The sequence below is a fragment of the Zingiber officinale genome, chromosome 6A, assembly GCF_018446385.1.
Source record: "Zingiber officinale cultivar Zhangliang chromosome 6A, Zo_v1.1, whole genome shotgun sequence".
Classification (NCBI taxonomy): Eukaryota; Viridiplantae; Streptophyta; class Magnoliopsida; order Zingiberales; family Zingiberaceae; genus Zingiber; species Zingiber officinale.
This window is the reverse complement of record NC_055997.1, coordinates 143,980,536-144,006,613: the sequence shown is the minus strand read 5'-3', so window position 1 is coordinate 144,006,613 and position 26,078 is coordinate 143,980,536. Positions and strand designations below refer to the sequence as shown.

The window sequence follows — 26,078 nt, the reverse complement described above, 5'->3', positions numbered from 1 at the left end:
TTTTTCACAATTATCTCAATAAATTCGGAAGTACTTAGAGAAGGGGCACAACAACCCAACATACTAGGTTTATTATTTTATTAAAGAAAAATGTCATGTAAAATTGAAATTAAATCAGGAGTATTTTACACTATAGTCGGAACATTAAGTGAAGAGTCATTGGAGTTTGATTTTGCTTCAGTTAATTTCTGATAGAAATTCTTATTAAAATTTACACAAAAATAAGGCGTAATTAAACCATTAAATAGGGTGGTCCCCAAGATCTAACTAGGCCAACTTGCACGTACGTGCCCCCACTATCCTGTCTGTTGTGCGCTGGACAGTGTTTTCACATGAAATTTTATTATTTTTAAATTAATTTTAAGAGATATATTTCATTTCATCAACTGCATTAATTGCGAGCTTACAACCAGCAACCACTCGTTAACTGGTGTCTAATAATAATTGTCAATATCGAACATGATTAAGGGATCAATCTTAAAAGTTGAGTGGTGATTATTGATTGTTAGTTTTATATTGTGGCATGCTTTCTTCCGTAAGCCGAACATTTTTGGATGTATAATTGTAATTGTATTAATCACTATTAAGATAAACATGGCAGGCTTTATTAGCATTATCATAACCAAAATTAATATCAAGTTATTGTGTTATTGTGGACATATAAAATCTTTGGTGTAATGAATGTATTTAGTATTTATTAAGTATTCAATTACTAAACAATCCTTGTTGGGGGAGTGAGCCGTGCGGTGCATCATAGCAACGACAAGGCTGTGCCAGTTAATCAACGCCAGGGAAGAACCGCTTAAGATTTCCTCCCTGAGGCAGACTCGTCAGTGGGGACCGCGGGCTTACGCACCCAATCAAGAGGCGTTGAAAGCCGGGGCTGCCTTTTCCCTTCTGAGGTGCGTTTCTCGGGTCTGGTTACGTCGGTCGAAGGCCACGTGTCTCGTGCCCAGTGGTCAGTGCGACGTAAGTTCATGAACTCGATCCGACGGACAGGAATAGACCGTCTTTTGATAGGAAGCTCCTCGAGCCGTTGATTTCTGCCACGGGTCCCACTTGGCACCAGACGATTTTTGTTTGGAAACGTGGCACGATATAGTCCGTTTGATGATTGATGGAAAGTTGTGGTCCGTTAGATTTTGGACGGCGATTACGGCCTCTCGGTACGGTGTGGCGCCGGAACCTAGGGATATTCTGTTCCGTCACGGGAGGTCAAAGTCATGGCGTTCTCTTCCTCTGCATCGCGATTAAAGACGAGATTTGAGTCTTGAGAGGAGAAGGAAAAGAGCCGCAGCCGCAGCCGCCGTACAGGAGCAGCGATTGCCTCAAGGAAATTACCCTAGCGATTTGATGGAGGGGTCAGTAGGATCGGCGTCGTCGGCGGATCTGGCCGAGGCCGACCTGGAGGCGGCGGAAAAGCTGATCTTGCGGTGGGACTCCACGGCATCTTCGGGAGGGGAGGAGCGGATGTTGTTCGACACGGGGGAACGCTCTGAAGCAGAGAGGTACCTACGCGCCGTCGACGAGATCCGACGCTCCATAAAGGAACCGGTCGGGGCGGGCAGCCCGCGGCGGTCGTCCTCTTCATCTTCGGAGAACGCGATCCAGATCGCGATGGCGCGGCTCGAGGACGAGTTCCGGAACTTGTTGCTCTCGCGGGCGACCGAGATTGAGGTCGAAGCGCTCGTCGATTTGAGCTCGCTCTCGATGAACTCCGCTTCAGCAGAGGAGATCGGCGATCTTTCTGACGTCGAGGGCAGCGTGAATGCAAGCCATGAAGGAGAATCATTTGCTTCTGATTCGGTGGGTGGGAGCAGCACTATCCGCCGGAGTAGCATCCGGTCGATGAAAAGTATCCGGGAGATGGATCTGCTGCCGGCGGACGCGGTAGATGACCTTCGGAGCATCGCGGAGCGGATGATTGACGCCGGGTACGGCCGGGAGTGCGTCCAGGTATACGCCGGATCCCGGAAGGCGGCGATAGACGTCTGCTTCCGGCATCTAGGGGTGGAGAAGCTTAGCATCGGAGAAGTCCAGCGTCTCGAGTGGGACGCTCTTGAGGCAAAGATACGGCGCTGGATCCGTGCCGCCCGGATCTGCGTTCGGATCGTCTTTGCCAGCGAGCGTCGCCTTTGTGAACGCATCTTTGATGGCCTTGGGATCGCTGATGATGCCCCTTTCACCGAAACAGTCAAAGGCGCTGCTATCCAACTGTTTGGATTCGCCGAAGCCATCAGCATCGGCCGTAGGTCGCCGGAGAAGCTCTTCAAGATTATCGACCTCCATGATACAATATCTGATCTCCTCCCGGATGTTGGGCTTGTGTTCCAATCCAAGTCCGCCGAATCCATCTATACCCAAGCCGCCGAGATTCTCTCTCGGCTCGCGGAGGCTATTAGGGGAATCCTTTCTGAGTTTGAGAACGCAGTGCTTCGGGATCCACCCAAGACTCCGGTCCCTGGCGGTACCATCCACCCACTAACTCGGTACGTCATGAATTACATCAATCTCATCTCTGACTACAAGCTCACTCTCACGGAGCTTATACTAACAAGGCCATCAGCTAGCACCAGATTATCTGGTGATGACTTTGCTGCAGCTGGAGCTGCACCATTGGAGCTTGATTTCCCGGAGTCTGAGAACCAAACTCCGCTCGGTGCCCACTTGAGTTGGATCATAGTTGTTCTGCAACACAATCTTGAAAACAAGGCCGCTCTATACAGGGATAATGCTCTCTTGCACCTCTTCCTGATGAATAATATCCACTATATAGTACACAAGGTGAAGGGCTCATCAGAGCTTCGTGAGATGATTGGCGATGACTACTTGAGAAAGCTCACGGGGAAGTTCCGAATTTCTGCAACTAGCTATCAGAGAGCTACATGGGTCAAAATTCTCCACTGTTTGAGAGATGAGGGTATTCATGTCAGCGGTAGCTTCTCATCGGGAGTCTCCAAGTCCACTTTGAGGGATAGGTTCAAAGCTTTCAATGCTTCTTTTGACGAAGCTCACAAAACTCAAGCCCATTGGTTTGTGCCAGACACCCAGCTGAGGGAGGAGCTCAGGATTTCAATCTCAGAGAAGTTGTTGCCAGCATACCGGGCCTTTCTTGGGCGTTTCCGGCAACATATAGAGAGTGGTAGACACCCGGAATTGTACATCAAGTACTCGGTCGAGGATCTCGAAATGGCTTTGTCTGATTTTTTTGAGGGGTGCAATCCTCTTCAACACAACAGAAGAAGATCTCACTCATGATGTTATGATAAGAGACTGGTGATTGTGGAAGCTGAAATTCTTTAGATTCTTAAGAGGGAGACACATCATATTAAGTCTTAGCAGCCCTGCTCATTGGAAGTATTCAAGAACGCTGTGTAGTTGGGGAGTCAGAGGTGCAACGCATCTAAATATGAAGAGGAACTTGCTAATGGATTTCCTTTAGAGATATGCCAGTTACTGTTTCCCTCTGTAAGAAAATTTGTTTCTTTTTTCCAATTTCAGTATTTGTTTAGCATGTTCATACAGCGTCTACTACTAGTGTCCTTTTGAGAATCATCAAATTTAACATACGTTATTGTACACTTTTTTCTTATAAGTTTTGCATGCTATGAAGCTTATTGAGTTGTGGTGGGGTGGCATTAACTAACTCTAGATGTTTCTTTTACTTTTTTTCTTTATAATATCTGATTCATCTCAAGAAGTTTGCAGATCAGAGATAACACATCACAAATCCAAGTAGGTATGCTTGCAATCTCTGTCTCTCTCTCTCTTTTGTCTCAAATAACTATAATAACATGGCAATGTGTTGTATTGCCACTTGAGGATTTTAGAATGATACATGTTATTATAGCTATGGATTTTTAATTTTTGTGTGAGCTTGCACTTTTATTCCAAACAGAGAATTAGAATTTACTGCAATCAGATCTCGAGTCCTTGACTCTCATAAACTTCAGAACATGTCACCTTTAGTTATAGCCTTTTTAGACTCTCTTTCTCACATTCATAATTCATACTTCATGTGCAATTGTTTCCAATATAAATCAACAAATGTTAGCATATTACATAAGTTCATACACTTTTGAAAGAAATTTCTAGTATTCTAAGACTTGAATGATGGAGAGTGTCCTAGGAAACCAGGGGATCATGAAGGCTAATTTCCTTTTAGAAATTAATTTCTGATTGGTGCACTTTGGAACCTAGAGATACGAAAGGGTCTTAACAATTCCTTCGAAAGATGTAGTGGTCCATTTTTTCTGATTGCTAATTTACTATCTATGTATAATCTACATGACTAATTAACTTCATACAAAAGTTCACATTAGCATGCTTTCCATTTACATGAACTTTCATGCATTTTTTTTTCCCAATCAAGACACTGTATATCATATATTTGGAAGTTTCATTTATTTATTTATTCTTCGTCTCTATTAATTTGGATCACCTTGTTTGCTAGATTTTTTTCCCTAACTGGTGTCAGTTTCTATGATTGAATAGTTGTGAGATATTGTAGGAAATAAAATATATATAATGCATGGATTAAACAAATATGCACAAGGTATTAAAGAAGTTCCAAGTTAAAGGAAATAATTTCTTATCCAATTATGACACAAAGTATGAAGAATTTAAAGATCATCTCAAACTACACAAAGTAATAATTATACAATTGGAAGATATATAGCAACTAAACTAATGATTCAGGAATCAATATCACATTGGAAGAACATGTATGCTCTCATCTTACTAGAAGATAAATATTATTTGAAGAACTAGAACAATCAAATACCCAATCCAAATCCTATTTCGTATATGAGTTGTTAAGGTAATGGTACTAATCTATACAAGAGATTCTGCTTAGCTGAAACTAAAATGAAAGAAAAGAGGATTGAGATAAACCAAGGAATTTTCTTTTATAATTTTTTTATTCACTTCTATCACAAATAAAAATACTTATAATTTTTTTGAGACAATTGATGAAGACATGGAATGTATGCTCATTACAATGTGAGCAAGATCCGAACCATGATGAAACTTTTTTTTTTATTATTGTTCATATTTAGACCATTTGTAATATTATTCTTATACTAATTCTAACTCTTCCCCCTTAGCCGAAAGCTTCAGAATCTGACTGTTTACCACTGAGATCAGTACTGGATCTTCTATGATGCATTGCAGAAGAGCATGGAGTAAGTACTTCAGCGTCATCTCTGTTTCAGTCAGTCGAGGAATCTAAATCCATCGCCATGATCATACTGAAGCATGCGCAAAACAGAGCACGAAATTCCGTCCAGGAAAGAGCAATACTGTATTTCCATGATATAAATAAGATAAAACGATGACAAATCTTTACTCCAAATAATTGTATTCATCGATTCAAACCAGCGACAACAATAACGCAATCAAATTAAAGATTTCAATCTTGTTTCAGGTGGCCAGGTTGTTGAACTGGTCGCACCGCCGCCGGACCTCCCCATTGCTTTCTGTTTTCACTCCGACGAGGCTGAGCTTCACCATGGCGCGGCTGAAGTCGCCAAAGAAGGCCGATTGGTTGGAGGCGTAGAGGTCCACGAACGGCCGCGTCCTCGCGTCGGCCGCCAGTGCTTGGTCCGACGCCAGCAGCCCCAGCCCCCTCTTCAGGTTGAGGTAGTACATGTTGTCGAACTTCCCCGGCGTCATCACGTCGTTGAAGGTGGAGATGGTGCCGTCGTTGAGGTAGTTGGCGCACGCCCTCTTCAGCGCCCGCGCGAATCGCGGCTCCATGGCCGAGTCGAACGCTCCTCCTCCCTGGAAGATGCGCGCCGCGAACTCCTTGCAGTGGGAGAACCCCACCGTGTGCGCGCCGGCGAGCGCCACCATCTCCCGCACCGAGAAGCCCTTGGCGGCGAAGAGCGCGACCATGGCGCCCGCCGTCATGTTGGGCCGCGGGAGGTTGCCCTCCACGGCGGAGGCGCGGGACGCCAGCCCGTCCTTGCGGCCGAGCGGCACGGCGAAGAACGGCCCGCCGAGCATGGTCACCAGGTCGCGGGCGGCGAGCGCGAGGATGTCGGCGCAGGACACCGCGCCGGGGCAGGCCAGCTCCAGCGCTGTCTTGGCGCGCACCACCGCGTCGAAGGCGTCGCCGGGGAGGGAGAGGTTGATGTCCGCCTCGCGCTCCGCGCGGTTGAAAGCGTTGGTGGAGACCAGGACGGAGGCGTCGCAGCCGCCGACGAAGCAGTCATGGAAGAAGAGGCGGAGCGCGCCGGCGGCCGTGGTCGGGCTGGTGATCTGCTTGTTCATCACCACCTCCGCCACGATCTGCTCCGCCCTGGGGCAGGACTTGCGGTAGTAACCGGTGGTCAGCCCGGAGGCCGCAGAGGAAGCCAGCAAGAGCACCGCGGCGGCGGCGAGCAGCAGCCATGGAGGCCGGCCGTAGAGCTGGTTCGCCATTGGAGTGCAAAAGCAGCGGACTTAAGTGAGCTGTGGCCTTATAAGTGAATTAAGCAGCGTAGATTGCGGTGACGGATTAGAAGACCGTTCGGTGCCTGCCAAATCTAGCGAAACAGGAGCAGAGGAGAAGACAAGATACGCACAGTGAATCGACCGTTTGGCGGTGCGATTAATCTAACTGCGGTCTCCTCTAACAAACAAATATTCTTAGATTCGTACCGTTTTAATATGGGGGCAAAGATAAAATGTGGTCCAGATTTATTGAAAATGATAATCACTAAAAGGACATTTTAGTTTTTTCGAAAATATCAAGTAGCTATTCCAACATGAAAATTAATTATTTTATTTATATCAAAATTATTATGCATAAAATGTTGTTATTTAAAATATTTTTTTTATTAAATTGAATTAATTAAACGACACTACAATCATTTTAAATTGATTAAAATCACATTAAATGGTCAGGGAAGTTACGGTTAATTATTACATAGTTATAAAAACAACTAAGTACCTGCCACATACTTACTTTTTAAATCTTAAATTCTAAATTATCTTAAATTCTAAATTTTAAAATCTTAAAATTTTAATTTTAAACTTTAAATTATGAATATTATTATATCAAAATATTTTTTTAATAAATTTGGTCAAAATTAGTTAAATTTTATTTAAATTATTTTAAATGAATCAAAATAACTTTAAAATAATTATAGAAGTTACTAAGTAGATGTTCTAGTAGAAAAATTCTATATCCTCAACCTAGAAATCTTGAATTTTTAATTCTAAATTTAACATTATTATCGGTTTGATCAAAATTATTTAAATTTTATTAAAATTATTTTTAATCAATTAAACTCATTGTAACATAATTAAAAAAAATAATTTTAAAAGTTACTAAATAATTATTATAATAGTGCAATAATATTGTATTAGCTTTTAATATTGTAGTAACAACCATCAAAATAAGGGTTTAGGGAGCTGCCAAGATTATTCTTAAAAAGTAAAAAAACGCGATTTATTTTGAAAAAAGGAATCTGAGATGCCCTTCTCTTTTTGCCCTTCAACATGATGAGGTGCACTCGCAGTGTACCGCATTGGAGATGAGGCAGTGTTCCCGCCGCAGATGGAGCTGCCAAACTAAACTAATCAAGTGCATGTATCTGGTGGGGTCCCTAATCCAGTCGTCCACGTGGGCCCCCAATCCTGACCAACATTTTACCTCAGTCTCAGATTCATAGATTTATTATTATTTAAGTTTCGCAATAATAAAAAGATCGTTGCAAATTTATAGATTTACAGATTTAAAAAATTTGTCACAAAAGATGTCATTCAAATGCCAGGTTGCAGAAGTAGTGCATCACAACACAACATCATGATGGTTAAGCACGTAGCATGCTCATTACAAACGAAATCACATCTCTGTCGTTTCTTTTTCAAGGGAAAAATTTCCATGACTCGTTCCTATTAAGCTGAAAGTAAAGAGGCATCTTCGAATTTACTTCGACCTGCAAAAATCCAAGGATGGAGGTGATCCGAAGTGGTGCAAAAGGTGGTGTAGGAAAATGATCAAAAGGAAGATTGATGTGCTAGGAAAAGGAAAATCTGCTTTTACTCGTACCTTTTTTAAGTTTGTTTCTGAAGCTTCTTTTCCTGCTAAACGCTTTCTCCTGAATGCAAACAGAATCAGACTTTAGCAAGATTGCAATCTCTTATCTCTTCCTTGATGAGACAAAATTTGAGTTTAAACTTACCACAGGCTGACCGATCTTCTCGGCGTGGCGGACGGCAGATACAAGATCTCGGTTGGATTTGGTATACAAACTAGTGACAGCTCCAGACTGACCGGCTCTGGCTGTACGCCCAACTCTATGGAGAAAATCAACAGCTGATGTAGCAAACTCGGCCTTTACTTGAACCAAAGATGAAATTAGTCCTTAGAACGATGCAGATAACAAACCAGTAACATCTCTATGAATCATTTAACTTGTGTATCAGCTGTTACTGCAAGACCAGCATATATACCTGAATGACATGTGAGATATTTGGTATGTCAAGACCCCGCGCAGCAGCATCTGTGCAGACAAGAATCCCACCTTTTTCACGAAAATGGTTCAAGTTATTTGTACGTTCCTCTATAGATCCTTCTCTATGGTATAAAGTGCATTCAAACCCAGCACTTTCCAATATCTTTGCAACTGATCGAACAGCATCAACTGTATTAGCAAAAACCATGGTCCTGCATGCATGGGCATGAGAGTCTTGGGGTCGACATCTCTGACTATAGTTTACTGCATCAAGAAGGGCATTAACTTGTGTCTCAGCTGTTACTTCAATCCATCTCTGCTCTAACCTGTGGCCCAGTAGAAGGCATAGCAACCTTGTCATTGAAATAGAATATAAATGCAAAAATGGCCTATAATAAATTAATTGTTAGACTGTGTGGATTGAGAAATGAAGAGTTGTTTGCTATTTCACATGAACCAGCATGATAAAAAATTCTAAATTCACAAACCACACGGTTAAATCTCATCAAACATTCTTCATAAAATGAACATTTAGCATTGGTATGAGTTGCAAACATTTTGTAAAGCAACAAATTGCTTGATACTTATCCAAGCAGAATTTCTCCCACTTCAATTAAAAATATTATGGTCGAACTTCTGAAAAAGAATAGCATACCGACCTAGGGCTGTGTCGATGGAGGAAACTTCCACTGACCCATGTGGCATCAGGAAACATATGCTTCAGCACTCCACCAGCAGTTTTCTTCCCACTACCAGGAAGTGTGGCAGCAACAAAAATATACTGTTTACTGCGTGTATAATGTTTCCTAACTCTCCTCCAGTCCTTGATCCTGCCACTCAATGGTTCTGTGCCATCAGTTTCAGGAACATCATTGCCAATGGGATTATCAGATTCTTCCTCATCATTATCAAGAAGCAGCTCATAATTTGTATCTTCAACTTCAAGCTCTACATTGTGTTCACTGCTTGTGTCGATCACAATATCTTTTCCAGAAGCTTCCGCCCTAGACAATAATTTTTCTTCAAAACGCAACATGTGTATTAGACGGATAACTTGGTTTTGAAAACTACCACAGAGAAGCATATCTGCTTCATCAAACACCTGTATTGTAAAAGATAATCAGACTGAATGCCTTTCAACTTAACAACAAAATCTATTTATTTCAAAATAAGTTCATAAACGTAACAAATTGTGTTTATTTAAACCACCATCACTGACAGTTATACATCCATATGAACATTTAGTATAAAACAAAAATAGATTTACACTCAGTTGCTCATGATTATCAGTCAGTTTCATATATATATATATATATATATATATATATATATATATATATTTCTAATTGAAAATAACATTAGTTACTAGTTACTAGCTATTCCTAACTTGAGAACAGAAAACAAAACCCATTTCTGGTCCATCTAAATAAGTTCAAGGAGCTAACTTACCACAGATTTGATATCTCTAAAAAAAGTAGCACGCCGCTTTTTCTCTGGGTCAAAGTCAAACAGGTAATTCAACAGAGCAGCTGGAGTAGAGACAAGAATATCAGGCTGAAATCTTGGCCATCCCTACAATAACCATTTTAGAACAGTGAGGTGTGAATAATAAAGCACTAACACAATATCATCATCCTTCAGAGGCTGTTTCATCTAAAGAACTTTGCATGTGCTCATGTATAACTGGGTTAAACAGACTTTGGAGAAAAGTTGTATTTTTGCAACTTGTTAACCACTTTGACATTTAAATGAAGACAAAGAAAGTTTGAGACAAAATGAAAAGGCTCTAATTTATAGATCACAAAGCAACCTATGGTTATAAAAATCTGATAGACATAAAAACAAACTTGTAGATGAAGCATCATAAATCAATTGGCAGCTGTACAAATTGCAAACAACTGAGAAATGGTACTTAACCAATTGATAATCCAACATCAGCCACATAATTTGAACCAAATGTAGAGCCTGGTTCTTACCTTCTGTCCACAAACTGCTGCGACTTTGACAATTGGCTCACCAGAATCGTCGATCAAACCATTGGCCATGTTAGCTACTTGCTCACAAAGCATCACATTAGGGCAAAGGACAAGATATGTCTTGTGCTTCCTGTGACTTCCCTCAGATAAATCTTCATGAGGGTCCAAATTACTAGATACTTTCTCAATTAGTGGAACCAAGTAGCCATGCGTTTTACCACTTCCTGTCTCTGCCGCAATTATCACATCTTCACCAGTAAGAATATGGGGAATAGAAGCTGCCTGAGAAAAACAATCATATATAGACTTCAATGTCTAAACACTAAATACAACAATTTCTAAACGGTAGCAACATAAACGTAAATAACTGACTTCAACATCAGAAGTGCAAAGGGAACTTTAGATAAGAGTTAAAAACAATGAACATATGAATCAAGATATGAGAGAAGAGATGAGGAGGAGAAGACAAGGTTTTTGATGGACATCTTAAGTAGAGGAACAAACCAATCCTTAAGCAAATCAGTCAGTTATTTCCCATCTAGCTACTCCTTTTGCATACCAATATCCACTTAGTCATGAGTAATATTTACGCCAGGCTCCAAGATAAAAGTCTCCAATTCTCAGAAACACGAACTAAACGTATGGATAGAGAGTAAGTTGAAATTCCAAAACCGGATTTTCTAGGATACGCGTTTATTCAACAAAATAGAAGGCTATAACAGTGATAGATTAATCAACAAACTGGGAAACAGAACAGGACGTGGTACCAGAGAGACCTGAATACAAAAGGGCTTCTGCATGGAAGCAATGGACAATTTAATGAAAAAAGTTGCTCAAGAATCAAGCAAATGTAAGTTGGAGCCGCAGTAAGTCGAAGATTCAAAAATGTCCGGCTACGCATTTATTCAAACATACGGAAGGGTACCCGACCGTAATAGCCCAACCATCACATATGAAGGCAAAACACGACACGGGACGGGAGATACCTGAATAAGAGAGGGCTTCTGCAAGGAAGCAGTGGAGAGAGCACGGCTGAGGCGGTCAGAGATCCCCAGGGAATTCCAAGAGACGCCATCTCCCGCGTAGAAATAGCTACCGTTCCCGCAGCCTCCTGACCTATCAACGCTCTCCGCGGACGATTCTTCTGAGACGTCCGCCGCGGCGGAGGCAAAGGCTCTGGCAGTGGCGAGGGGCGTCAGCCTGGGCCAGGGGAAGGACAAGGAGGTCCGACAGTTTGGAGGCCTCAAGGGCGGCCGTGGAGCAAAGAATAGAATTCGTACGGAGTGGAACGCTCGCGGAGATAGCGCGGCGACGAAGCCATGGACAAGAGGAGCTTGGCGAAGAGTGTTCATCACTGCGTAGTCTGCGTTCGCTTCGCCTCAGCGCGTCCGCCGCCTCCACTATGATACTCCAGAGCTTAGGGAAGGGTTATCGGGTTTTATGTTTTCAGATCCGTTTTATTCAGGTCCATTATAATTATAATGTCCTCAGGTAGGTAGTACAGTTATCGGATCCAATTTATTATTCGGGTCTATTTAAGCGGGTCCGCGAAAGCGCTTAACTAGAACTCCACCATGCTCCTGTTCTATCACCTTCTCTCGCGGCCGCCTTCCGAACACTCGCCGGAACGACGACGCTCGTCGCGAGCCTCCGCTCGAACTCTCAGGTTTTCTTCTGCAATCGTTTCTCTTTGTGACGATCTTTATTCTTTTCATGTCTGATCTATTCAACTGCCTTCTCATTCTTGGTTCATTGTTCCATCGACCTCGGAGTTCGAGATAAGGATGTAGGATGGGCATCCAATCGTTGACTCCCCTCTTCGTCATTCTGTTTAATTTTCATGATTTATGGATCCATGAGAAGTTTCTAATAGTTATGCTATTTCACTTTATTAGATCGACCAAAAAGATGAGGCATCTTTTATGAATGGTTTTGACAAAAGGGAACTTCTTTGCGGTCGATTATAAGGCTTTCGATCCATGGCTAACAGGAGACTTCCTCCAGCCTCTTTTCCATCCAATATTTTTTCAACCTCAAGAATTAGAAAAAGAGTTGCTTGGGAAATGGGTATGCAATCATATTTCTAGATTTTCTGCAGTTTTGGAATAGTCATATTTCACTTAATAATATCACTCTTTCCTTAATGTTCATCATTTATGAAGTGTTATCGCTGTCAAACTCCAAGATTTAGCTACTTAGACACGCTTTACTTAGTCTAATCCTTGTTCAAGGAATTCTGAGACCTTTTTTGCAAAGCAGATCCTCTCCAAGAACTCAATGGACCCAGGAATATGACATCAAATGGAAAAACCATGATTTGACAGTGGAGCGATTATGTTACTTGCAACTTGTTAACCACTCTAGTTGTCGACTGATTATTTCCTATCAAGAACATTTGGATGTTATCTTCAGTTGTAGTGACTATATTCTATGATAAGTCTCCTAAAGGTCATATTTCAAACGATTTTATTGGATTCTTTCCTATAGCAACCAATGTGAAAATACTATATGAAAAAAATAGTGCATCCGTTTGAAGTTACATATAGCTTAAGATAGAGGATATAAAAGGATAGGATATTGAAGAAATGGAACTCAATTTTTGTAGAAGCTTAAATGCATTCCATGACTTTCACATTTCTGATTTTAGTGGATCTTCATAATTTGAGTCTCCATGTTTTCATGTTCTTGGCTAAGTATTGAATAATTTGTACTCAACTGCTTTTGTTCTTCTTTCTGCATTCTTAATAGAGCAGTAGTTTCAGTTTTGACAACTCTTAGAAGAAGATACCGCACTTAAGAGGTTCATATCATACAAAAATAAGATGAAGAAGGTGGATGAGGGATATCCTCACTATTCTTGTGGTTGCTTGTATGTTTATTGTTGAATATTTGTGTTTAGAACCTTCGGTTACATTTGACACTCATTTACTACCACAACTATTTGGTAAATAGTTTATTGCTACTGCTTCAGATTTGGTGCTGGTCGATATCTTTCATCTAAGGATTGAACACTTATTCAAGATGATCACCTGCTTGAATTGCATAGTGATTAACAGAAATTATACTAGTCATAAAAATTAATGCTAAATATACAACTACAACTGCACAATTTGAGTGTATCTTTTGACTAGGACTTCTGTTTCTACTTTCCATCCTAAAACCTTTCTCATTTTAGGTCCCCTTCAGAAATTTATGTGGGCTCAAGGGTCAGGTCTTTTAAGAACCTTACATTCATGGTCACTAGAGTTGTACAAGAAGAGACTTCTCCGGCAAAGCTTTAGTTCAGAGTTTTGATCTGTAAACAAAATCAAGTTAAAGAATATAATTGCTATTTGATGATAACTTACTGTATGCATATGATAAGTACTGATTTTCATTGTAACTATGTTGGTCCTGAATCAGCAAAATTTGATTCATGTATATGTACTTAAATTTTTTGAATGTTATTTCAATGTTCTATTCCTCTTTTATTTGCATTTTCCTTTCTAATATAAATATAATTTGAGCGCAATCCATTTACATTCAATTCTCATCCATAATTCCTTGTTTTGATTTCCAAGTAGTCACAAGGGCATTTTTCTTGTTCCACAAAATCCAAATGATTGAAGTGTTTCCATTTCATTGTTTCATGATTTTTAACTTTCTGTAGGAGGGCTTTAATGTTGTCTTCATTTCTTGTTTGATGAATGACAATCATATTCAATGGTTCCATGCTTTGCCAAAAAAAAAAAAAAAATGTATGGCTTAATGCATGAGCTCACAAGCCTATGTATGGGGATCCTTTTGGTGTGTGTGGAAGATATAGTATTAAGTGTATATCCTTTTTTATAGAATATAAAACAAATACTTGTAAAAATAACTTGAAAGAAAATCAAATTTTACAAGAGCTTGGAAGTAGAAATCTCAAGCTCTTGGGGTTCACAAGAATTGTAAAGCGTGAATTCTGAGTAGCAGAGTTGTAGTAAAATGTCTTGCACTTGTTCTAGGTCAAACTCCTCTTGCCTTTGTATCTATAGTGTTCAAACCAAACTTGGATTAGCTTCTTACAACTGTTCTATATAATTTCGGTCAACTCAAACCTTTGCTAGTTCTATTTAATTACTCAAATTCATTCCACCGATCCAACACCAATGAGTCAACTCAATTGGATAAGATTGCAAACTCAGTTGCTAGTGGATCAAGATTCTAGTTGATTCAAATATAATCAAGCCTCTATAAGTCAGCTTACATGGTTATTTCTGAATCCTTATCCTCCAATAGTCACTTTATTGAGTTGACTTATGTCCACTTTAGTCAACTCAATTCAAAAACAGAGCTAGTTAACTCAAGCTGTATTCAATAGTTGACTATCTAGTTTACTCAAACCATTTGAGTTGATTGAATTCGTGTTCAGTCGACTCAAGCTAAAATAAAACCTTCCATTTGCCAGTAGAAGTGGATTGAATCTACTGTTGATCTCAATTTGACTCGAGATCCTGATCATTCGTTGACTATGACCGATAACACATGTTCCTTGTTGAATGCTTGCTTAAGTAAATTTTTATACATAAAACCCAAATTACAAGTCGCTCATGATCTCTCAAGCTCATTTAGTCTTCCTTTGCTAAGAGGTCGTGCCTCTGGGTCCACCTCATCTACCAAGAGGTCTCACCTCTAGGGATCTTCCTCATCTACACTTGTTGTGTTCTTTGCCAACCTTGATCTCTTGAGCATTTGGCCAACACCAATTGATCTTCTCCATCTACTAAGGTCCTCTTGAGCTTTTCCTTCTACCAACATTTGTTATACTTCTCCATATGCCAAGTATCCAATCAATGTTACCTACTTGGACTTCCTCCAACCTTAACACACGTGTTGAGTTATCACTACACCTACAATTACTAGTCAAGTTTCTACACCTAAACACAAACACATCAGAAATACTGATTCATATAGGTTGAACCTAAGTTAAACCCATTGTCAGCCAAATCAAAACAATCTTGTCAGACTTGACCAATTGGGGCATAATTGCACCAACAAAATCTTATCATAATTTGGTGTTCCTTACTCTAAAGCAGTTATTATTGAAAGTAAATATACAGACTTTGAACTGTGATTGTAAATGTTAGTGCTTCAATTGTATTATTCTTCTCCTATGTGTGAAATATAGTACAAATAGAAAAAAACAGAGTTTTATCATTTTCCTTCAAATAAACAACCTCTAATATAACATGCTAACAACATTGATGTTCACTTTTCTAAAAGCTTGTCTGGTCAATGTGTGTAAATTAAATGGGAGTGTTTATCAATCAGATTCAGATAATAGGGATAAAACTATCTATCTTAAAGCTAATTCAGTTGCTGATGTCAAATTAATAGTGACTTGATTGGCTTAAGCAAATATAGAATGCAAAAGGACTTAGATATTAGTTAATATAGTTCTGTGTGAATTGAGATTAAGCTGGTTAACAATTTGAGTCTTTTTAATCCTAGAAAGGTACAGATATTCAGAAGTTCATCAAACTTTAGGTCAGAGCATCTGATTAAATGCTGCAGAATTGGATTTGGTTAAATACCATAGAATAAACTTTTTTGTTTTCTGAATTGCTCTTTGCATTAATTTGAGGAAGCAGCATGAGTTTTCAATTTTAACATGATTTTGCATTTTAACTTGGGAAATCCCATTACCTGGTTCATATGAGTGGAGAATACTAATTGTTTCTGTGTATGCATTTGTGCTCATTGAGGTATCTTAATAGTACCTCTTGTGTTATGTTTATTGACTTTGTGTGTAAAATCAAAGGAGATAGCTTAGTTTCTATGACATTATTGAACTGTTATAATCTTTCTACAGTTCTTGGTTGCTCCCCTTTTGATCATGATATAAATGTTTGATCTTGTTAGTTTGCATTAATGTATTCATGATCATACATGGATATTTACTATAGGCACCAGTAATAGAGCATGCTGTCATTACACTAGGCTTTGTTGATTGGATCCCATGACACCTGCCCATTACACTAGGCTTTCTATGACATTACACTAGGCTTTGTTGATTGGATATTTTGTGTGCTTGATCTCCACCTTTTAATGGTATACTTCTGTTTTATCATTCTTTATTTAATGTAATTCAGTTATTGTCTTATTTTTTATGTGACATGGACTCTTCGGATAATGCACAAGCTTAAGTTTATAGTTTATTCCCATGATGTTGGTAACATATGCCATTTTGTTGAAGAAAAATGATTCATTTCTAGGTAGTTTCTGAAAGGAATATGCATTTCCCATGTCTAACCCATATTCAAGCTAAGAATGTCTTCTCCAACTCAGTACCAACTTCATCAATGTACTTGGATTGTTTCAATATAACAGAAGAGCTTTTTGTTGTGGCTGAACTGAACATGATTGTTAAATAATGAACATCTTCCTTAGAGGGAGGCAAATGCAATTAAAGCTGTAACATAAATATTCTTGATAGCCTCTCATGTTAGTTATGAAGGGCCCTTTGGCCTTGCTTGTTGTTTATTGTCTGTCTAAATATGGCAATTTTCTTGTAGTGTGAAGAGAAACAAGTCCTTGATTATATAAGCTGCCACCATGCTCCTGTTCAAAAACATGGTTGGCCACTATATCCCACTGTATCCACCCTATTAGTTTTTGTGTCTATGTTGTTGGCATGCCCAATGATATATGACTTTTTTTTTTTAATAAATTGTGTGTTCAGATCTTATAAACAGCATGCTCAGGTTCATGGAACTGACTTCGTCGTGGCATTGGCTATGACAATCTTACATGTTCTTGGGGAGGCCCATCCTGTTTTGTTGCGATTGTAACTGACAATTGTTTGACTGTTCATTTCTTGGTTTACAGAACCATGCGTTCTAGCCCTTTACAATTGTCCTTCATAGTACATTTGATATTCTATGTGGTGAAGGTTTGACTAAAAATTGAGATAGTAATGCTGCTCAACTCTCTCTTTTTTTTGCATTAGTTGCTGAAACTTTCTTGTGCTCTGCCTCTGATGCAGTATTTACATATTTTTGTTGTTGCCAGATGATTATGCTCTTCTTGATAATGGCATGAGATCCTCTTTTATATACACCTCTTATTTTTATTAACTTACATTTAATTATCATGCCAAATTGATTCTGACAGCTACTAATTATTTTGAATCTATCTAGGACAACATTGCTTTGCCATTTTGATCCTTTATTGATTAGCTTCAACAATGATTACTTTATGTGTTTGCAGAAACTTTTCCTCTCACACTAATGTTGAATCCTCAACTATATATATATATATATATCAAAATTGATGATAGATGATACTTGAGTTGAAGGAAAAATAGTTTTTGATTCATTTGGATACTTGCATATGCTGATAAACTACTTTGAAACACTTAGTTTTTTCCATGCTTCCATGTAAATATTTGGATGAAGTATAATGTAACAGTTGCATAGATACTATTTATAATTTTCTCCATTACCTAATCTTTGAATACTTCTTTTGATGTATCATGTTTAACTTATTCCATTGTGAGGTAAACTAAAATTGATCAATGTGAATGCAATGGGAAATAATAAATAAATATTTGACAATTCTTTAGTAAAATTATGAATTCAAATTACCAAAACCTCTCTTTTCATACAGATGTGATATAGTTGAGGTGAAACATTTACTTAAACCTACACTTTTGTCCAGATAATTCTTCTATTGAAGAAGTAAAGTTTGTGAGATGACTTAGGAGATATACCATTTACACACAGCACAATTGCCATTAGAAATACCAAATATGCAATTTCTAGAAAAACACTGCTTGTTTACTTGGTTTAGGAGAAACATTGTATTTGCAAATACTGCCTTGTGAAAGAAGGATACTTCTTATTAACGTGTTAGGAATTAGTTTATATGAGATGGAGTTTATTTACTTGTCTCTTCAGTGTAACTGTTATTATAATTTTATATGAGATAGTTTATTTTTTTGTCTCTCTTCACTGTTACCTTTATTGCATACCCTCTTCACCTTCATGTTCCACTGAGCTCCTTTTCCTAGTGGCACTTTGAAGGACAACCTCGTTGCTTACTTGCCATTTGAAAATTAGATAAATATCGACTCCTAATCCTTTTTTCTTCTCTTTTCCAATGATATGAGCTTGAGACCACCACCCATCCACTGGATTGGAATCAAATGCTTTGGAGAGTCCACTAGACAAGCTACTGGAGGAGTTAGTGTGGGCAATAATTGTAGATCCATCAGTAACCCCTGATACACCATCGTCATCAATTAGAGGCTCTCAATCTTCTACCCTCCTGACAGACTGCAGGAGAATGGTCCATGATTTCTATTTGGTGGCATTATGAGGATTATGCACTTGCTTTATTTCAGCAATTTTCAATCAGTCTCATTCTACAAAGCAGTGGACTCCACTTCCTTGCTGTTTGATGAGGAATCCATCAATCAATGTGCCTACGAAAGAGAACCTACAAGTGTCCATCTTTGGTGTCATAAGAATCATTTTTCCACCCATGTGACATCCATTCTGTAAAGAAGTAAAACCAAGAAGATGCGTGTTGACGTTGGGTTCCAAGAACAACACTAGATTATGATACTAAGGAAAGCCAATGGAAAAGAAATGTCAGCTAGAATGGTTAGGTTAAGGTAGAAGATGAATGGAGCTGTTAGCTGTCTATGAAGTGGGCCCCGCCTTTGATTGATTTGCCAATCCTCTTTTTTTGGAGGGTCCATATATAGATCATAAAACTAGCTTCATAATGGATCAAGTCCAAGCTATGTTGTGAGTCCTTATTGCTCACAAATTAAAATCTTATTTGGGTTTATTTAATATGATTATTGATCAAGCAGCTTTCATGGGATCTCAAGGAGAATAATATCTTATTACCCTAACAAACTATTTTCAGAACTTGTTGAAACTTTGCGTAGGAGCAAATTTCAAGTTGCCTTGTAAAATGACATGTTTGCGGCATTTTTCCTTGTATCATACTTGCCATAGCACTAATGTATCCAATGACTACATTTCTTCTTGTACTATTGTGAACTTAGAGTGAAAACGTTAGGGAGAGAAGGAAAGGGATCATTAAATTACATATGAAGCTCCTTCATTTATGTACATCTTTGTCACATCCCTCCTCTCCTTCATATCTTCCATCCAAGTACAAACCCTAAATGAATTATTATCACTACTTATGACAGTTGGCCATAGAATAATCAAATAATGTTCCTAATTTGCTTGTCTGGAAAAGTTGTATAATCTTGTACTCACATATACTGTCTTCATTATCAAGTCTTATTTCTCCTTATCTTATTACAAATTAATTGATTCTTTAAAATTACTGATTAAGATGGATAACATTCATGAATGAAAAATGCACCGAGGGGTATTATTTTTGGAAGTAGTGTTTGGTTTCACAGAGCCAAAAAATTAACAAGAAAGACTAATTTTTATACTAAAAACTTTTTGTTTTATAGTTTATATATTGTAGCATGTGTTTGCACAATGAAGTAATGAACCATTTATGCTTATTTTGTTTTCACTTCAGCTGTTAACCTTTTAAATTAGCTCACTGAGAATTGGATTCGTACAATTTATTTACCAATAGCTTGAGAAAAGTTCATATGCACTTGGCTCCAAGAAACCTAAACATAGATCTCATACATCTAGTTTATGAAATTTTACATGTTAAATCTATGAGAAAAGCCCCATAGGAGTGAAGAGTTTTCCTTGGGGATCTTTGAGATGTTAATCTAGAGATAGTTAAATTTTCCTATAATTAAGGGTAAAATAAACAATCGATGCGCCACTGCCACTTTGAAGGTTGTACCATGGTGCTGATGACATGATTTACACGCAAGGTCAAGATGCTAATTCTATCTAATGATAAGTCTCTTTCATGCTTTCATTGTCCAAAATAAAAGATTGAAGTTACAAGAGGACAAAGGCCACTTTTCGATATATTGGCAATGATAGCCGTACAAAACCTTACTGGATGTAGCTGTCACTCTAAACCTATGCTTAGTTTAATCAACCCATGAAACATTCAAACAAGAATACTATTGAGAAATCAAATATCCTGGAAGAACAAACTTATATTATGCTGATGAGTAATTTCATAGATTCTGGTCCAATGGTTGCCAAAGTTTGTCGGAGTTGTAAACATCAGCAAGGGGCCCAAGGACACTGTAGACTGTAGTTGAAGTGTATTGGTCAGTGCCCAATCTACTTTTTCCAAGCAAGCGAATTCAAAACAACCATCCAGTATGTACTCATCCTTCTCATCTTCCTTTTCTTCTCACTTAATTGATTCCAGGGAGAATACAATCCAGTCCCCCAAAAGTTCCAGAGGTGCTTGGCACAGTGGACTAAGAAACTGCCAAATGATACGCTGGCTACAATTACTGCTAACTTATTAGTATATCAGCAACACTCCTTAAGGATCCAGATCAGCCTATATTGCCCATCCGCAGCAGCCTATGTGCTAGGGTAAGCAATGCTCACATTATGTTTTAGCAGCTTTATACTTTGGTCATGCACAGGAGCAATGATTACTCTATTAAAGTATAGGTTGTGTATTATCTTCATATGAAGTTTCTGTACTACTGTAGTGTACTTGAATCATAACATAGATTAGGAGAATGGGAATGCCACACACATGAAGAACAAGTTACATGTCCTTCATATGAAGTATCTTCATATGCAGTTTTTGCCCTCGTTAGTGCAAATACTTCTCTATTATTAATAAAATGCCACCCACATGAAGAACTAAAGCTAAAATATTAATCATCTACCCATTTTCCTTCTTACATCATTATACAGAACTTTTTTTAATGTCTATTTAAATGCATTACCTAAACACTGAACTAAATCATTGCATTGAGTTGACAGTAGATTCTTACTAAGGTACAGCATTGCATATGCAATTACAACATGCTGGACTCAGGAAGAGCTTTGGATGCTGTCTTAAAATTAAGTTAGATCTTCCATGTAGCGATAAAAGGTTATGTTAATTTAGGATACTATATATTTCAGGATTAATGCTTATTTTAAGTATATACGAATATGGAAGTTCCTCTGCATGATTTTCTTCTTTTCTTTACTTTGGTATACTTTTCCTTTGTATATTATATCTTTCGCAAAAGTTGATTCATTCAAGTAGAAGCTAGCAGTATGGCATGTTTGTTTACAAACTGAGTGTGGAAAAAGATGGAGATGAGGGAAAAGGAGAGTGAACTATAGCTGGGGAAGCTATATGGAATCCATGAAGAGATCTGTGGTTTACTGCGGAAAGGCAGGGAAAGGATGCGACCATCTTTTCATGGAGGGAGTACATTGAGCTTTTAGAGGCCAAGATTGTGACTACCAAAAGCCTTCACGTGACCATTTTGGATTCTTTCTCAGTGGAGAAGTTAGAATTGGCAGTACTGCTTTCATGCAGCATTGACCAATCCAACTTGACCTCATCTCTTTTATATATATAACATGTATTAAAAATTAATAAAGAAATATATCTCACCTCTTTTGTTACAGTTCATTTCCAGTTCTGCCCCTACCACAGAAGAGCATCACCATGCATAGCTGTCTTAAATCCAATAATGGTTAGCCAATTGCTTGAAATTCTGGTCTATGAGTTTCAATAATCAAGTTGACTCAACTAAATGAACTTTAAATACTCGGAAAATTTTCAAAATCTAAGTTTATTGGTTTCCGCTTGATCAATGGTTTCTTTTGGTTGGATTTTGGTTGAATTGATTTGTTTGAAAAATGGTCACTACTAGATCTTGAGAGAATAATGTCTTAGACAATAAGTAAATCCATATATAGGCGACAAAGTTGTAAGATTAAATAATTGTTGTAGTTTGTCATTCCCCTCCTATCACTATTTGTTCTACTGTGTCAGCGTCCGAAAGGCTCATCTGCCTTAATTACAACAGTAGGCCATGCATGCCTGAAAACTACATCAAACTGTTTATGCTGTACCCATACATATTGTTTTGCTTCCGATTTCCATAATATTAAAAATGGAGATATTTATATTGTGCTAGACTATTTGCTTTCTGTTATTTTCTCAAAAAATACACGCTTGTAACAAACTTGGGAGGTGTAGAACTGCTATCTGGTTGGTGCAACAAGTAGAAAACCTGGCGAGGGATTGAGACAATGGACTTTTTTTAACGCAGTTACCACTGAAATTAAGGTGGGGTTTCGGATCTTTCGGTAAATTAGAGAAAAATTTTCAATGGTAATCATAACTTTGCATGTAATCCTCATGCCTAAAAAACTTTGTTTCCATTTCCTATATGTAAAGTATTACTTGTTTCAACTCTCTCATGCAAATATTGATACCTAAATTGCTCCTCAGATTTTTTAGGTACAAAAAGTCTAAAATTGAGTACAAAAAGTCTGAAAACGAGTATAATTCTTCTTAAAGTCAGTACTTTATATTAAAAATCGAGTATATTTTCTATCAAAATTATCCCTCTTATTTTTTAGGTATAAAAAGTCTAAAAATAAGTATAATTCCTGTTAAATTCAGCACTTTACACTATAATCCAGTACTCTATACTAGGATCGAGTATATTTTCTATTGAAATTAACCCATATTTTTTAGGTACAAAAAGTTAAAAATTGAGTACAAAAAGTCCGAAAATGAGTATAATTCTTCTTAAAATCAGTACTTTATATTAAAAATTGAGTATATTTTCTATTAAATTCAGCACATTAAACTAAAATCGAGTATATTTTGAGGTGAAAAAAAAATCGTACTCAATTTAATAGAAAATATACTAGATTCTAATTTAATATACTGAATTTAAGAGGATTTATACTGATTTTTAGACTTTTTGTACCTAAAAATATCATGGGCAATTAAATAAATATGTTTGACTGGGGAGTGAAAAGAAAGTTTTTCATGAATGGGGACTACATGTACAGTTGTGTTTACCAATAGGGAGTGCATGCAAATTTATCCTTATTCTTTCACTGTTGACAAGACAACCCCTGTCTTCTCACTATTAACAAGACAACCCCTGTCTACCTGAAACAAATGCATGTATAGGCATACTAATTAAGGCCAATCTACAAATCCATAGCATATGTACGGCCTTAGGAAGCAGCAGATTAACATACTGTTCTCAACAGATGATTCTAGGTGGCATTTATAGTTAAATATATGTTCAATAACTTCCTTTTTCTCTTTAGTAAAAAAAAGAGAATGGGTAAGTGGTCGACCTGTGATTTTCCCAGACTCTTCTGCCATTCCTCCCTCCATACACATCCACCGAACTCCTCGCAATTCGAACCATGCAGTTTTCCTTCTTCAAGGAAAAAAAGAATTTAAGTAGTGCTTTAATTATAGGCATGGGACAAAAGAACAATATATAAGAAAATAATAAATCCATATTTCTGATCTCTGCTTCTTGAATCACAAGTTATCCCTACGCGGAAGCCATACTTCTTGTTATCCGGCATGCTTTTCTCCTGTCGCACAAACATTCATTATTATTTGTCTATTTGCATGGTTATTCTATGCTTTACCGTTTTATGACATTGTTTGGGTCGTTTTATCCCTTCACAACATTTTCTACTGTAAACTGTTCGTATAGCTACTGTAAACAGTTCGTATAGTTATTTTTATTACTAAACACATATGTTTACTTGGAGTTGTTTGGTCGGCTATTAGTTTAATTGGGTCACATTTTAGAGTAAGGAAAAGTGATCATGGAGATTTTGAGATCTTTTTCTATGCTATATTGTCAAGTGACCACTTAAGGTTGATCATAAATTACTTTCATGAAAGGTCGATGATGATGTAACATGTTATATTGACTTTTAAGCATATTAATTATGCCGATTCTACTGAAATGGTGGGATATCAAGTTTTGAGATAGCGCTACAGTTGACTAGATGATATCAATGCATGCACAAACATGTGGTCAAGCTATTAAAAATGTAAAGTTTTACTTTTTAATTCATAACTTGTTTTATCAAATAGCATGATATTCAAATTAACATAGCTGTTTTCAAAAACGTATTAAGTTATAATTACAGAATATGAAGACAAGTTGTGAAAAGTTTAAATTTTATTATTATTGTTTATTGTTTTCTTGAGTCCATCACGTTGCTTCACCATTTAAATGAATTAATAGTAAACAGTAAGTAGCATGTATGAAGGATGTGTTTCTTACAATGAAATGGAAGAAGGGACCTAAAGGGGAATCACCATATTCTTCATTAGTTGAATATCTCAGTTCTAAGAAGACCCATCGACATAACCTTCTTGTCCAATCATTTTTTTTTTTTTGAGAAATAATGCTGCGTTAGATCTGTATGTGAGTACATGCTCATTATCATGGACAAAGCAATGGGGTGAAAGGTAACTTTATATATGTGTGTGCCGTGGGCATTCTTTCACCCTCTCTTTGGGATTGTACCACCAATCTTTTTCATTTTTAAAGAAAGGCAGGGAATGATGGGAATTAAGACTTTGGTGATGATGGAGTGGGTCAAAACAGAGAAGGTAAAGGACCTGTCACTGCTTCCCTGACCCTGTTAATTTGCTTTCCATGTCAGTGGAAAAGAAGAGAACAAGGAGGGGGAGAAAGAAGGGGCAAAGTAACTTAATAAATAAAGTTGATGAGGGATGAAGATACCTTTAAAATCACTCTTTGGTCATCATGCAATATCTCGGGGACAAGGGAGGGTACTATTCCATTTCCAATGGCGCAGAGGTATCTTTTATTATTTACTTCACTCGCTCTTGCTTTTCCATGTTCCATTTACCCACACCATTAACATCCTTTTTCCTCATTGGCTAAGAGAACAGGGACATGGGCCCACCTTCGGGTCCTCTGTTCCTGTTTAAAGTTTGGGCATTCAGTTCATTCTTTTATATATATATATATATATATATATATATATATAATGGTAAAAATAGGATTGGTTCTAGTTATCGTTCATCAAGCATTTGTACTAAAGCTGGATTTGTTGTGAAATATAGTGCACAATTGAATTGCTCAGTTGAACACTATGGGTCTTCCCTCTATTCAACAAGTGATTTGATATATGTTATTCGACAATTCAGCTGTCGAAGAAGGTAAACTTAATAAGCTAGATAAAAACTTGTTCTTTTTCCTTTTTTGTGTAATTTGCTTTTTCTGTTCTTGAATTGTGTTGAGTAATAGTTTCATATAACCGAAGATTTTCGTGGGAAGCGAAATAAATAAATCCATACATATGGAACATAATATCCTAAGTTAATAGATCAGATTTAGTATCCCTAATTTGGTGGTGATGTTATTAGGGGCGGTATACTTGAATTACTAAAAATTACATTGTATACCATATACCGTACCGAAATGCTCGGTATACAACAAAATCATACTGATATTGTACTGAATTTTCGATATATCGAAATTTCGGTATGATTAAATTTCATACCATTTAGGGTGAAATTTCGGTATCAGTACGGTTTATCGAAAATTTCAAGATAAATGCTATACCGGTACTGATACCAAAATTTTGATATGGTATTATATCGTACCAAAATTTTTGATATACCATAAAATTAGTATGATTCGATATATTTTGGTACGGTATGTGTGATATACTAAAAATTTTGATATTTTTGCCACCCCTTGATGTTATGGCCAATTTGGAGTTTGTGA

At 37.8% G+C, this 26,078-nt stretch overlaps 3 protein-coding genes and 1 long non-coding RNA gene across 8 annotated transcripts; 2 read left to right on the top strand and 2 right to left on the bottom strand.

Annotated features, from left to right (window-relative positions):
* The first annotated feature begins 1,236 nt into the window (after positions 1 to 1,236).
* On the top strand, positions 1,237 to 3,612 carry LOC121998459 (exocyst complex component EXO70B1-like). Of its 2 annotated transcripts, XM_042553399.1 has the most exons (2): positions 1,237 to 2,489; positions 2,577 to 3,612. In XM_042553399.1, exons 1-2 carry the CDS (start codon positions 1,354 to 1,356, stop codon positions 3,256 to 3,258), a joined length of 1,818 nt encoding a protein of 605 aa, XP_042409333.1. In that variant the 5' UTR covers positions 1,237 to 1,353; the 3' UTR covers positions 3,259 to 3,612. The 2 variants fall into 2 exon arrangements, with proteins under 2 accessions (XP_042409333.1, XP_042409332.1); XM_042553398.1 differs by having other exon boundaries at positions 1,237 to 3,612.
* A 1,730-nt stretch (positions 3,613 to 5,342) lies between these two features.
* Positions 5,343 to 6,654, bottom strand: LOC121998461 (peroxidase 65-like). The gene has a single exon (XM_042553400.1). It carries the CDS (start codon positions 6,421 to 6,423, stop codon positions 5,422 to 5,424), a length of 1,002 nt encoding a protein of 333 aa, XP_042409334.1. The 5' UTR covers positions 6,424 to 6,654; the 3' UTR covers positions 5,343 to 5,421.
* A 1,029-nt stretch (positions 6,655 to 7,683) lies between these two features.
* Positions 7,684 to 11,828, bottom strand: LOC121998457 (DEAD-box ATP-dependent RNA helicase 22-like). The gene is made up of 8 exons (XM_042553397.1): positions 11,407 to 11,828; positions 10,421 to 10,702; positions 9,894 to 10,016; positions 9,104 to 9,546; positions 8,443 to 8,770; positions 8,172 to 8,324; positions 8,039 to 8,087; positions 7,684 to 7,925 (listed from the first exon to the last, which is right to left on the bottom strand). The coding sequence occupies exons 1-8, from the start codon at positions 11,770 to 11,772 to the stop codon at positions 7,885 to 7,887; spliced, it is 1,785 nt and encodes a 594-aa protein (XP_042409331.1). The 5' UTR covers positions 11,773 to 11,828; the 3' UTR covers positions 7,684 to 7,884.
* A 104-nt stretch (positions 11,829 to 11,932) lies between these two features.
* On the top strand, positions 11,933 to 17,654 carry LOC121998458. 4 transcript variants are annotated; one of them, XR_006116509.1, is made up of 5 exons: positions 11,933 to 12,086; positions 12,316 to 12,487; positions 12,680 to 12,868; positions 16,957 to 17,017; positions 17,124 to 17,654. It is a non-coding gene; the product is annotated as an uncharacterized LOC121998458 (long non-coding RNA). The 4 variants fall into 4 exon arrangements; XR_006116507.1 differs by having other exon boundaries at positions 11,934 to 12,086; positions 16,957 to 17,654; XR_006116506.1 differs by lacking the exon at positions 12,680 to 12,868 and having other exon boundaries at positions 11,936 to 12,086; positions 16,957 to 17,654.
* Positions 17,655 to 26,078: the final 8,424 nt, after the last annotated feature.

What these genes read in the sequence shown, in the direction of transcription:
- LOC121998459 (XM_042553398.1), top strand. Translation starts at nt 1,354, where the DNA reads ATGGAGGGGTCAGTAGGATCGGCGTCGTCGGCGGATCTGGCCGAGGCC.
- LOC121998461 (XM_042553400.1), bottom strand. Translation starts at nt 6,423, where the DNA reads ATGGCGAACCAGCTCTACGGCCGGCCTCCATGGCTGCTGCTCGCCGCC.
- LOC121998457 (XM_042553397.1), bottom strand. Translation starts at nt 11,772, where the DNA reads ATGAACACTCTTCGCCAAGCTCCTCTTGTCCATGGCTTCGTCGCCGCG. An exon ending in AGAAGCCCTCTCTTATTCAG is followed by an intron (nt 10,703 to 11,406) that starts GTATCTCCCGTC and finishes TGTTTTTCTCAG; the next exon opens with GCAGCTTCTATTCCCCATAT. An exon ending in AGAAGATCGGTCAGCCTGTG is followed by an intron (nt 8,088 to 8,171) that starts GTAAGTTTAAAC and finishes GTTTGCATTCAG; the next exon opens with GAGAAAGCGTTTAGCAGGAA.